This window comes from Lepidochelys olivacea, assembly GCF_965140295.1.
Source record: "Lepidochelys olivacea isolate rLepOli2 genome assembly, chromosome: 3".
NCBI lineage: Eukaryota > Metazoa > Chordata > Testudines > Cheloniidae > Lepidochelys > Lepidochelys olivacea.
Genome location: NC_140413.1, coordinates 91,085,483 through 91,099,575, shown reverse-complemented (window position 1 = coordinate 91,099,575; position 14,093 = coordinate 91,085,483). Strand labels below are relative to the sequence as shown.

The following is a 14,093-nucleotide window of genomic DNA, read 5'->3' as shown; positions in this document are numbered from 1 at the left end:
AAAACTGCCTCAGGCAGCACCTAAGGTATAATGTCACCCGAGTCTCCTTTTTAGAAAGGATTTACAGATCAAAACAGTGCTCTTTTAAGGTGGGCCTCTCAAACAAAGCAAGCACTGCCACCTCTTATAGCTGGGGAAGGGCCACAGCCACAAGCGCGGCCCTTCTATGAATAATGATAGGGAAAAGTCTCTAGCTCTGGCGTGCAGGGCATGCGCACACCTAAGTGGAATAGATATCTGCATCTACTTGAAGAAGAATTAGCTGATCTCTAAAGATACAACACTGACTTGGACCCATATATTTTTAAAAACAGATGCCTAAGTTAGGCTCTTAAGTAAGTGTACGCTTAGACACAAATCAGTGGCCTCATTTTCTGAAGTGCTGAACACTCAGCAGCTCCCCCGACGTCACAATTACTATTGTTTGAGAGGACAAAGGGACTGGCAGCTGGCCTAACTGAGGCTGACCTACCTTGGCCTAAAAGAGCCAAAACTCTTACAGCTAAAAGCCTGCCCTACATGAGGAAGCCGAGACTAGAGTAGGAATTCAGCCAATGACACCTACAGCAAGTCTACACTACAAAATTAAGTCTACCCTAGTTACGTTGACTTATAGCCATTGCAGTAATTAAACTGCTTTCGCATGTCCACATTGAGCTCTGTGTGTCAGCAGTGCATATCCTCACCAGGAGCGCTTGCACCAATTTAACTACCAGTGGGGGGCACTGTGGGATGGATTCTGAAAGGCAGCAACAGTTGATGTAAGCAATACAATGTCTGCACTGACTCTGTATTGACCAAACTACATCAACCTCTCGCAGAGGTGAAGTTATTATCTCAGCGTAGTGGGCGCTGAATTTTAGTGTAGACATTTAGAGTTAGGTTGATTTGGCTGCCCTATGTTAACCTAACTCTGTAGTGTAGCTCAGGGCTTAGATAACATGTCTATATGTTGCCTAGTACAGCGGGGTCTCTGAATGTTACTTAATACAAATATTGCATTGAAAAGAGAGGAAACTGATGCTGTAGTCTGAAACCAAAATCCCCAGCAAGGCTTTGACATGCTATCTACCAAGAGAAGGATAGCTAAGGGAGCAGGTGGAGAAGCAGCAGCATCTAGATGCCTGGGGACAAGAGGAACATGACACTCATAGTTAGCATGTCTTCACTACTGGAAGAGATGGGCAACAAGACAGTCTGACACACTGAAAATCCAAGGAACCCCTGCTGAATGTACACTTTATTAATGTTGTATGGCACATAAGACATAGAAATTCATCCCAGAACTCTTGCAGTTGAGGAAATGGAAAACTTTAAAATGTCTCTTTCAGAAGAACTGCCAATAAATAGAAACTTCTGCAGCAGATGCCAGCTGGCACATTAAAAAGGAATATATCCCTTCTCTCAAGAAATCTTCTAAAGGCGTACTGCAAATCTAGTGAGAGAACCTTGTGAGTGTAGAGAACTGAATGACTCAAGCAGTAAAAGACTAATTTTAAAATTATTGAGTCTCTCACATTCACAATAATAAAACTTGATGACACTACTTTTAAAATAACAATCTCTGTCTGGCAAGGAGCATTGCTTGTAAGTACAGTATTTGTCTTTACAAATGCACTCCTTGAGTAACACAATAGCATGGTTAGTCTGGCACTATACTGGTAGAATACCAATGTTTGCAGCAGTTTACCCAGTGCCCTAAGAACACCTGCAGAAAAGTTTATACACTGAGGCCTTCAGTTACAGGCTGTCCCTCTTTCACATGGAGGTTGCTATCTTATCAAGAAAGCAAATATGTTCAGGCATGTCAGCTAGTTAGCAGAGTCAGAAGAACTGATTCCTAGTGTCTTCCTGTTAACTGTGGAACAGGAAACATTCACTAGATTTGTTTGCGTATGCTAAATTGCAAAAGTAACCTTATTGTAGACATTCCTGCCCTTCCTGCCTGGGTCCCCACACGCTTCAGGAGGAAGCTACTGCTGCAGGCAGCAGTGTAAGAGCTTCTGTTCACTCTTCCCTTCTCCCCCCCTAGGGGTACTGTGCACACTACTACTATCATGGCAATACCTCCTCCGACATCCCTCTCCTACCCAGAACTAGTTAATTTCACATAAAGAGAAGAGGCTGGCCAGCATGCAAACAAACAAAAAAACCCTCAACTACCCTCCCCACTCAAGCAAGAGTGAATATGCAGCTGCCTATGAAATAAGCTTATTCTGCATCTTCTATTGGGAAGTGTCCCCCTCATTTCTATAGCTAACTGTGAAGTGTTAGCACAATGCTGCAGTTTCCACGATATGCATCTGAGGAAGTGAGCTGTAGCTCACGAAAGCTTATGCTCTAATAAATTGGTTAGTCTCTAAGGTGCCACAAGTCCTCCTTTTCTTTTTGCGAATACAGACTAACACGGCTGTTACTCTGAAACCTGTCATTTAAATTTAAGAGTATTTTCTTCCACTAATAATTCTCACACAGATTATGAGGACAATATGTCCCTTAGACCAGTGTTTCTCAACCAGAGATACGTGTATCACTGGGAGTACGCAGAGGTCTTCCAGGGGGTACATCAACTCATCTAGACTTTTGCCTAGTTTTATAACAGGTATATAAAAAGCACTAGCAAAGGCTGTATAAACTAAAATTTCATACGACTTGTTTATACTGTTCTATATATTATACACTGAAATGTAAGTACAATATTTATATTCCAATAGATCTATTCTATAATTATATGGTAAAAATGAGAAAGTATGCAATGGTTCAGTAATAGTATGCTGTGACACTTGACTTTTTATGTCTGATTTTGTAAGCAAGTAGTTTTTAAGTAAGGTGAAACTTGGGGGTACACAAGACAGACTACTGAAAGGGGTACAGTAGTCTGGAAAGGTTAAGAGTCACTGCCTTAGATAACAGGATCCTTTGAGCAACTACCACAAAAACAACATTAGCCCAGGAAGGTTATAAACATTCTTTGTCACCCATTTTAATGAGGGGCTAAGGAAGAAACAGGGGAAGAAAAGAGGTAGCAGTGAGAGGGAGGAATGTACATATAGGAGGATACATAACCCTCAATGAACAAACCACTTAGTTTTCTCAGGGACCTCATCATCACAATCCTACCTTGGTCTGTTTTGTCTTGATTTGCAAATTCCACTGTATATTTGGAGCAATCTAGACCCAAGAGTTCCTGCTGCTGTTTTAAAATTTCATCCATCAGCCTTGCGTTATTCCTCTTGAAGATTCCTTAAAAAACCCATAACAAAACATAAAAGTCACTTCACTTTCCACTTTTTCAGAGAGAACAAACAGGCAGTAAACACTAGCTTGAAACTAGACTTGACAAGATCAATCAATAACTGAAGCAGATGATACTACATAAATGCGGCTTCATGATGACCTTGGAAGAGAATAAAATTAACTACATATAACTTTAAATCTAGTGTATGCTGCTATTGTTCTTGCATAGCTGAACCAGTAAGCAGTGACATCCGATAGTTCTTTGGAAAGCAGAACACTGCCACTTCACTGCTAGAATGCTCTAATTCTATGACCAATTTACCATTTACATGTCAGATGCAAGTTAGAGATGAAGATGTACAAACAAGCAACTCCCATATTCTAATGCTAGCCTTGCACCAGCTCCGTCTGTGACCTAAGACGAATGAAACTTTGCATCAGGACTTCTCTAGGCAAATAGTAAGCGGCAAGCTGAGCCGTAAAGCTACAGTGCACAGCATAAACCTCTTACATGTTTTTACCAGCTTTACAAGAATCAATGTTTGTAAAATACACTGAAGACTAAGTTATGTGAAGTGCAGCTAGGGCAGATGAACATTAGAGGCAACACGAACAATTATGACTTTTACAGTCAGATTTCATAGCCAATACTGACACTCAGGCCTGTATTTATTACAGCATATTCGGATCAACTCACTATTTGACACTTAGGAGAATAATATTGCTCATTTGTTACAAAAATTCACTGCTCAAAACTTCATTAGTACTTAAAGTTGACCACCGGTGCCTCATACACTTTACTCTATTTCTTGGTTTTCAGAGGTTTAAGAACACACCAACCTCAGCCCACTTTAACTCTGCTCCTAGGAGCTGGCAAGAGCCACAAGGGATATAATGAAAGTATGTTTCAGCCAGGGCTACTCTACAATAAGCACACATGACTAAGGAATGATGAAGTAAGCATGCCACTTTATGTAATGTAGTATGCTCTACTGAATTGTATTCTTTCCTTCATCTGCATGCACTCCAACTGCTCTTCAATGTGTTAGGGACTGCTGCACAAAGTCTACCCCAGCCCTTGTTGAGGACATCAGTTTTCATATGCACAGTGAGATTATGTTAAAAATGAAAAGAAGCTCAATGTTATTGGTGTATGTTGATAATCCCTTGACCAAATTACACTAAATTTGTGTAATCGCTTCGGGGTTTAGAGAGCATGGCCCCTTTAAATCTTTTCCCTAAGGCAGGAAGTGCCGATTGTTTCAGAAGGAGGAAGTATGATTGGGGGTGGGGGAGAGCAGAGAGGGGGGGGGGGGGAAGTGACAGGGTGTGTGTCTGGCACTCCAGACAGATGGCCAGCTGGCCCTCACAGAGTGAAGCAGCTGGTAACTTGCATGAAGCCTAGGAGGGACAGAACAGCCCATTGGGGACATCAATACAGGAGCCATGGCAGCACTGTGCCAAGGAGGAATCGCTTGAGAAGGACAAACCAGAGCTAGACCCAGTATCACTGTTGCCCAGAGCTGCGTGGGGCCATGAGCACTGGGGCTTGTGACTTTGCAGTGGGAATAAGGAAGGAGGCTGTTAGCTTGTTAAGTGGAGAGGTTGCTCTTCTGTGTGGCTTTGCAGAGAGCAGCAGAAGAGGACTCCAAAGGGGATTGTTGGGGAAACTTTGCTAACACCAAAGATGACCAGGAACATCCAAGACTCGCCCCTGGACTGGAACTTTGCCCAGGATTCCTGAACTTTATGTGTGGACACATTGCTGGGTGGGGCCTTGTGTTAAATGCAACCCTGTTTTACTGTTTCCCTCCCCCCCATCCATCCCCATTATTTTTCTCCTTTCATCCCTCTGTAAACAAATATTGCCCCTTTTCTATATTCATTGTAGTCTTCCCATGGGTGGATGTTTACTTAGGGGGTGTTAGAACAGGTGCCCCTGTTGTAGGAGGGACTTTCATTGCTGCATTCCTGCGCATGCTTTTTCTTGGCCAGAGCTGCCTGCAGAGTAGACTCCATTTAGGCCACGATGGTGCTAAAGTTACATTTGTACCACAAACTCTACTAGGGCTAGGGTGAGCAAATAGCAACTGTGGAAAAAATGGGACAGGGAGTGGGGGGTAATAGGTGCTTATATAAGAAAAAAATCCCAAAAAACACAACTGTCCCTTTAATAGGACATCTGGTAACCCTTACCATGGCCCTTTATATGACACATCAATACACTGGCAGGTATTAGCACCAACACAAGGTTAAAGAAGGAGTTTCATTTCAAGAGGGGCGGAAGTGATTTTCTCCAACTCATCAGCTTTGCTAGAGCCACACTGTAGATCCAACTTTTACTCTTAATACTTTTTTTGTCATAAAATGGTCCAGTACCACTCTCTGAACAGGCATTCCTCTGTTGCAAAGGGATCCAATCACTGAATCCCACATGCTGCTAAGCTCACTGTTTCTGGGAAGTTACTGATCTCTGCTCCTAGCTCTGGATTGCTCAAGTGAGCTGTCAGGTGCGGATGCCAGGGTCTGACAACCTTCTCAAACAGTGGGACCATGCAGTCTGGCTGCTTCGGTCCTGAAGCCAGTTCCTGGCTCTCTGAAGACACTCTGTTGTTTTGACGTATTTCCCCCCAGAGTCTAGTTGACTGCAGGAGCTCTGGTTGTGTAGCTGTACCCTTCAAAAACAGTATGGAAGTAAGGAAATACAGGCTTAGCAAATGAATTCCTTAAACACGCACACACAGTTTATACTCAAAGGTGAGAGTGTTACAGATCTGTGGAAAACAAACTCCTGAATGCTTTCCCTTAGGGACTGTCCACATGAAAAACGCTATGGCAGCACAACTGCAGCCCTTCAGCATAGACAGCATCTACACTGGCAGAAGGGGACCCTCCTTCAGAGTAGGTAATCCACCTCCCCAAGAGGCAAGGTCAATGAAAGAATTCTGATGACTTTGCACTGTCTACCACAGGTTAGGTCAGCTTAATTATGTTGGTGGGGGGAGGGTGGTAGATTTTTCACACTCCTGTGCAATGTAGCTGGGTTCATCTAACTATTTAGTGTAGACCAGGCTTTCGTCTGACCTCACTGCCTTTTGTGAAGGCTTGGGTTTGATCAACATGCTCAAGGAAGGTAAAGTCCCTATCTCCACTCTCTCTAGATTTGCAAAAAGAAAAGGAGTACTTGTGGCTACTCTGAAATCTCTCTAGATTGGTTCTCTGTTTCTGCTAATGAATTAGCTTCCTTCCCTTATGGAGCATTTTTCTTAAAATGCCTCTGGCACCTGTTCTGTCCATGCTCTTCCACAGAGAATTTCTATGCTTCAACATCCCACCAACTTCAGGGCACAAATGTCATTCAAAGTCAATGGCCCTGCCAGTAGCAACCTCATTGTTCCACCAGGGGAGAGTCATTCACTGTTGATGTTCTTTGATTGCTCTGCGACAGCTTCCCAGACAGTATCTGTACTCTGTGTCAAGTTCCTATTAGGGCTTTTCTACACAAAAAGCACTGCAGTGGTACTCCTGCAGTGCATCTGGTGAAGACACTCTGCCACCAAGAGAGAGCTTTCTGGCGGCATAATAAAGCCACCACTGAGAGCAGCAGAAGCTCTCCAGCTGACACAGTGCTGTGCACACTGGCGCTTATGTCGGTGTAACTTATGTCACTCGGGGTAGTTTATTCACACCTCAAGTGACATAAGATATGCAGACATAAGCTGCAGTGTAGACATGGCCTGAGAGAATGAGTTCTGAAAGTTACACCAGAGTTTACAATCAAATGATGTTCACAAAGTAAAAACGGAATAAGTTGACAATCATATCCCCCAAATCTTTCACACCCTTTAAAATATTGCTTCCTTTAAGGGGCAGCAGGTGTGGGACACTAGCTCAAAGTGGGTGATATATGTTTGAAGAGGATCAAGCCCGGTCTACAGCTAAACGTTATGTCAATCTAGTTCTTGAGGGCTGTGAGAATTTGATGGGTGTATGACACTTAAATCAACCTAACCCACACTGGAAATGCAGCTAGGTTGACTGAAGAATTGTTCCCTTGACCTAGCTACTGCCTCTCAAGGGGATGGATTTACTGTCATGATGGAAAAAAACCCTTTCATCGCTGTAGTAAATATGGTGCTGCAGCTCTAGCACTTGTAGTGTAGACATGCTCTCAGAGCCACAGTTTGACTGAGGTGCATGCAAAAAAACCCTAATTTTTATGTCATGTAATTTGGGGGTGGGGGGAGGGAAAGAGGAGGGCAGCTGTATCTTGGGAACCTCCTGTTCCAAATCTGGAGCTTGAAACAGATTCCAAATCAAGGTTGATAAAAATATTTTTTCTTTAAATGGATTTAAATACATTGCTTTGTAAAAAAACAAACAAGATTAATTTTGAAATTAAGACCTAAACATAGGTTGTCAAAATTTAATATAATCCGTTAAAGTAGTCTAAATTAAAACAAATATTCAAGTGCTACTCGGTTGCTGCTGAAGTTATAAAGAAAGTCAGATCATGGAACTGGTGAAGTCACTGGTTAAGCACCCAGAACTAGAGTTTGTTGGAATGCTAAACCAGTTTTTGACATCTACAGCTTCTTCCGCAGGTGCAGAGAAAATATTCTCTTCATTTCATTCTATTCAACTAGTTCAGTTCAATGACTAGTTCATTCAAAATTAAGAAGCCAACTGGGAAAGCAAGAAAACTTGTTTGTTTTTCCTTCTAATGTATGGGTTTAAAAATATAGGTGTGCGTATGAGAGGATGAGATCTACTAGTTCTGAAGTCTTGAGCTATTAAGCTAGAAACAGTTCAGTAGCTACAAATAGTACTCCCTTTGTTTATTAAACCAGTTTTAAATGCAAAAGAAAGACGTTATAAGAATTTGCCACAATGTTTTGCATCCAGCACATTTAAGGTAGTTTTATTTAACTAAATTTGAAAATGTTTATGCATTTTTTAAATATTTCCCTTTGGACGTGTTAAGATACATCTAAGCAACGTATATTCCATGTATGGAATATCCTCCAGCTTCCTGTTTGCCATTTTCCAGAGTTATGAGTTTTAAATTGTTCATTTAAAACTCATGACTTAGTGTCAGCACATTAGCTTTCTGTGGCAAAAGATCAGAAGAGTTTTAGCAACACAGGAAACCTTTAGTAAAAGGTGAAAGATTTATACGATCTGAAGAGAAACAGCTGTAGCAATCACAGCAGGTTTCGTGATAATATAGCTTCTATTCAATAGAGCCTATTTAGAAGTATATAAAATGCTGGTATTTTAGGCTTATTTCTTATGGGGAAAAAAGATACTTTGACACAACTGAAGGCAAATTTAGTCAACAACAAATCCTCTGGACCAACCAGGTTTAAAATCTTTCATTTGTTTTTCAGAATGGGCGTAGTTTATAAACAAGCAATAGTCACACTGTATACATTTCCTAAATAGAAAGTTATTTTGTGCAATTTTTGCTAGGGTAAGCACTTGTGTTATGGAAACAAGAATTATACTTGAGATATAACAGTGACTAGAAACTAGTATGGCAAGCAAACAGCAGCCGCAAGCTCAGTGATTTCTCTCTTCTGGCTTATTATTCCTGTCTGGGCTTTTCTTCAGGGGAAGGTTAGCCTGTTAAATATTTGATGAAAACTATCTGACCACCACACTAGATAGTCTTATTGAAGCTTTCTTGACTGAAATGTCTAAAATGAGAGGAAACATGGTACCATGCTTTCCCCAATCTGTTGAAAGTCCCCTTGCCAGAGGAATTCCCCAATATGGATAAGACTAAGTCACCATTTTCTACAATACACAAGTATTCATTTTAAAAAAAAACAAGATCCTAGCCTTCTATTTTAAATAGAAGATTACAAATGTAAACTGCATGTAAAGTCATGCAGATTTTTCTGCCTTAGTCTGCAGAAAGATTGCTGATCAATGAAGTCTAGTTAAATCATCAAAACTGATCAGTGTCACAGCTATTTGTAGCCCTACTGGTAGCAGTGAACACAAGATTCTCATAGCCTGCAACAGTGTGAAATTGACAATCAGCAGCAGCAGGCATTTGAGTTGTGCAGAGATGAAGACACCCCTCCACCCCCTCAGCCCACAATAAGGGAAACAAGGGATGGAGATAGAGATCTATTCCAAACCCCCACACGACAACCAGAACACTCTGGGATAAAGGAGACTTCTACCTTCCAGACAACTAGGAAGAGATGGAGCTTCAAGTGTATAAGACAGCTGCTTTGCTTGCTAGTCAACCAAATAGAAAGGCACTAAGCAGGGTTCAGGGTGGGTGGGTTTGTTTTTTTTATTTAGGCAATCTCTCACTAGTAGGTGACTAAGGTCTGGTCTATACTAGAAAAGTAGGTAAGCATAGCTACATTGCTCAGGGGTACAAAAAATCCACACCATTGAAAGATATAGTTAAGCCAACCTAAGTTCCTGTGTAGACCCTGCTAGTTTGATGGAAGAATTCTTCTGCTGACCAGCTCTCAGTGAGATGGATTACCTACTCTGACAGGAGGACCCCTCCCATCAGTGTAGGCAGTGTCTTCACAGAAGCATTACAGCAGTGCAGCTGCAGCAGCAGAGCTATGCCACTGTAGCTTTTTAAGTGTAAACAAGACCTAAGAAATTTGTCAAGCCCTGAAAAACTAGCTGCTTAAATAGAGGTTCTTATAAGTCTTCATCCCACACTGAAGACAGTGAACTTGGTAAACTTTGGTTGAGAAAACACTGACCGGCAGTGCTAGGCGCTTTTGTAAGTTGCTACATCTTGCCCTTTGGGAACCAGATAGTCAGAGAGGCGGGGAGAGCAGCTCCCATTGGCCATGAACATGGAACCACAGCCAATGGGAGCAGCACAGATACCCTCTGCCCCTCCCCCTCCCCCGGGAGCTGCTGCTAGACGTGTCTGCCGCTTTTTGGAGCAGCATGGGGCCAGGGCAGGCAGGGAGCCTGCCTTAGCCCCACTGCACTGCTGCCAGCCAGGAGCTGCCCAAAATAAGGGACGCCCGACCAGAGCCAGCACCACAAACCCCCAGACCTCCCACATCCCCTCCTGCACCCCGGACCCAGCCCTGAGCCCACTCCTGCACTCCAACCCCCTGCCCCAGCCCCCTCCCAGAGCCTGCACCCCAAACTGCTGCCTGAGTCCCCTCCCCGAGCCAGCATCCCACACCGCCTCCTGGAGCCCAACCTCCTGCCCCAGCCCTGAGCTCCCTCCTGCACCCCAGCCTCCTGCCTCAGGGTCAGCCTGGAGCCCCTCCAACACTCCAAACCCCTGGGCCACAGCCCAGAGCCTGCACCCCAACTCCCATCCCAGCCCAGTGAAAGTGAGTGAGGGTGGGGGGCGGGGAGAGAAGAGTGAGCGATGGAGGGAGGGGGGAATGGAGTGAGCAGGGTGGGGCCTTGGGGAAGGGGCGGGGCAGGAGCAGGAAAGGGGGCAGGGCAAGGGTGTTTGGGTTTGTGAGATTACTACTATTTCTACATTTTCTTTGAGGTAGATCCTAGGTTGCATTTAAATTTAAAAAGTGATTATGTGCTTAAAAAGGCTGGAGACCACTGATCTAGACCAACCCTGACAGGTTGTGGTCTAATCTGTCTCTTAAAAATCTTCAATGACTGAGATTCCACAACCTCCCTGGGCAATTTATTCCAGTGCTCAACCACCCTGCCAGATAGGAAGTTTTTCTGTCTGCCTTTTGTGGATGCTGTTATCTCCAAATGGCTAGATGACTCTGTCCTATCCTCGCAGATGACTTCGCTAGCATTAGTAATAGCTAGCTATCACTTTCAAGCTGGACTAAAGTTATGCAGTCTAGCTGGGAACGGAACTATCAGACATCAAGAAACTTGTCTACACTGCCACTTTACAGTGCTGCAACATTCTCACTCACGGGTGTGGACCGATTCCCCCCCTCCCCCAAGTGTTGGCACTGTGGAGGTGGTTTGTTATAGCTCTGGGACAGCTCTCTCCCAGCACTGGTGCCGCAACTACACAGCGCTTTAATGTTACTAATGAAGACATGCGCTCAGTAGTAGTGCTGTTTCTGTACAAGTCCTCAGCAACATGTGACAACATGAGCATATGTCCTCTGCTCACTGCACTAGCTTCCCATAAAATGAGAAATTCAAGATCTGTCCTTCTATTCAAGAAACCCAATAATTTGGGCCCAGAATACCTAAAGATCATCTGTTCAACAGCTCCACTCCTTTGGCACAATAGATTTGTTTACTACAAGGGTAAAGCTCATCTATGTAGGAGACTAAACTTTTTTGAGGGGTGATCCAAGACTGGATCTTCTGCAGGGTCTAAGATTACACTAAATCTCAATGCTTTGTTCCAAGCTCAAGGTGCACTTCCTTGATCTTGCCTTCATCAATACAGAACATTACACTATTAAATTGTATTACCTGTAACATGTTAAGTGTAATTTTATTTAAACATCTTTCCCCCTTGGAAGAGAAAAACATTTGAAAAAGAGACGCTAGTTACATTGCTTATACTTCTGAAAGGTGCTCAGACAACAGTGATAAGTACAGAATAAGATTATAGAATAAAAACAGCAAACCAAACAAGCAAGTCATAGATATTAAGGTCAGAAGGAACCATTATGATCAAGTCCATTTACCAGCAGTAAACCTGAACCTTTCCCTAGTGAGCAGTAAAGGCCTAAGCCACCAATTCCTACAGAATCTAAGTTCCCATTTAACTAACTTTAGTCATAGACCAAAGAGGTGAGCTGGCTGAGTGGTTCAGGCATTTGACTGCACTCCGGAAGGTTGTGGTTTTGAGTCCTGCTGGGTCTCACTCTGAAACGCCACCTCCAGTTCATCCAGCTGCAAAATGGGGACCTGATCCATCAGGCTAGGGCAGTGGAACCAGGCAGTTGGATGTGATACTGGCTGTATGGGAAGAGGGACAACTCAGTGGTTTGAGCATTGGCCTGCTAAACCCAGGGTTGTAAGTTCAATCCTTGAGGGGGCCATTTAGGGATCGGGCAAAAAGTGGGGATTGGTCCTGCTTTGAGCAGGGGGTTGGACTAGATGACCTCCTAAGGTCCCTTCCAACCCTGATATTCTATGATTAATCAACCTCACGTGAATGACTGCTGCCCTGCCCTCCTGAATTAGCAGGCAGACAGTTATGGGGACTCCACTGCTGCCTGGCACTTTCTCAGGCAGCAGAACAGGGCCAAGGGGTCTCTGGTGATTTCACACCTGTTCTTAGAGCAGGGGTGGACAAACTTTTTTGCCCGAGGGACACACCTGGGTAGGGAAATTGTATAGTGGGCCATGAATGCTCACAAAATTGGAAGTTGGGGTGTGGGCTCCAGGGTGGGGACAGAAATGAGGAGCTCAGGGAGTGGGCTCCGGGGTGGAGCAGGGTGTTGGGGGGGAGAGAAGAGCTCCAGCTAGGGGTGCAGGCTCTGGGGTGGAGCTGGGGATGAGGGGAGGGTGCTCTGGGCTGGGACCGAGAGGTTCGGAAGGGGATCAGGGCTGGGGCAAGGGGCTGGAGCATGGGAGGGGTACAGGCTCTGGGCAGCGCTTACCTCAAGCAGCTCCCAGAAGCAGCAACATGTCAGTTCCCCCTGCTTCCGGCTCCTACATGGAGAAGCAGCCAGGCAGCTCTACACGCTGCCCTGTCCGCAGGCACTTGGGGCAGGGGCAGCTTGCAAAGCCCCCTGGCTGCCCCTACATGTAGGGGCTGAAGGGGAAACATGCTGATGTTTCCAGGAGCCACACGGAGTGGGGTATGCCCCTAATCCCACTCCCCGGCTGGAGCACGAGGTCAGGGCAAGCCCCAGAGCCCACTCCCCAGCGAGAGCCTGAGGGGCTGATTAAGACATCAGGGGGGCCAGATGCAGCCCCCGTGCCGTAGTTTGCCCACCCCTGTCTCAGGGCCAGGCAGGCAGAGATGATGCTGGCAATCCCAGGACAGCAAAGATGAGGAGAGGGCATGGAGTTATTCACACAGGAAAAAAGCTCAGTGGTAACAGCCCCCCAGGGCATGCAGAGCCCCCCAGCCCGCAGGCGGCCCCTCTCCCCAGCCCGTGAAGGGGGGAGGTGCGTTTCTCCAACAGCAACTAGCCAGGGGAGCCCCCCTGACAGGACACAGCGGCCAAGCCAACCGCCGCCGCGCTGTATCCGCCCCGGGCCCGTTACCGAGCACGGGAAGGTGGCACCCAAGGTCCCTCTCTCCCCGCCAAGCCCCCGCGCTCACCGTGGTGGTCGTAGACGCTGACGTAGGAGATGCCCACCGCCATGCACCACACCACCAGGCTGGCCATGTCCGCGTAGCTCGGCTCCTCCTCGGTCACCACCAGCCCCATGTGCAGCGGCAGCTTCTCCAGGGACCGCCCGTCCCAGCGCCACCGCCCGCGCCCGCCAGGCACCCGCCGCGCCGCGCCCGGCTTGTGGAAGGCGAAGGCCCCGGCGGCGGGCGCCAGGAGCGCGCAGGAGGCGGCGGCAGAGGCCGCGCGGCGCCACCAGCGCCAGAGCCACGAGCGGGGGCCGCTCCGCAGCCGCCCGCGGAGCCACGAGAGCAGCGCGCGCAGCAGGCAGAGCAGGGCGTGCAGCAGGCGCCACACCAGCTCGCACGCGCCGCTCATGGAGAGGAGGGAGCGCGAGGCCGGGGCACCAGCTGAGAAGGGCGGGGGCGCGGGATGGCTAGAGGGCGCGAGGGATCCTCAGCCACAGCGCGCGCCGCGCACCAACACCATCATCCCCACCCACGCCTGGCCTCGCCACTGTTCTGCTCCTCAGTGAGACGGCTTCCCCGGCTCAACCGCTGCCGCTAGCGCCGCCATCTTTGTACTTCGCCTACCCTTTGACCCCCACGCCGTGGAGCT

At 46.2% G+C, this 14,093-nt stretch overlaps 1 protein-coding gene across 2 annotated transcripts in view; it reads right to left on the bottom strand.

The window, feature by feature from the left end:
• Nucleotides 1-14,070, bottom strand: part of NUS1 (NUS1 dehydrodolichyl diphosphate synthase subunit) — a 32,477-nt gene extending 18,407 nt beyond the window's left edge. The window contains exons 1-2 of one of the 2 annotated variants that reach the window (XM_084624338.1): nt 13,466-14,070; nt 3,121-3,243 (exon numbers count right to left, since the gene is read on the bottom strand). In XM_084624338.1, coding sequence (XP_084480464.1) covers nt 3,121-3,243; nt 13,466-13,853 — 511 coding nt within the window. In that variant the 5' untranslated portion in view covers nt 13,854-14,070. The remainder of the gene's footprint in view (nt 1-3,120; nt 3,244-13,465) is intronic. The other variant, XM_084624339.1, reaches the window with a different exon arrangement.
• Nucleotides 14,071-14,093: the final 23 nt, after the last annotated feature.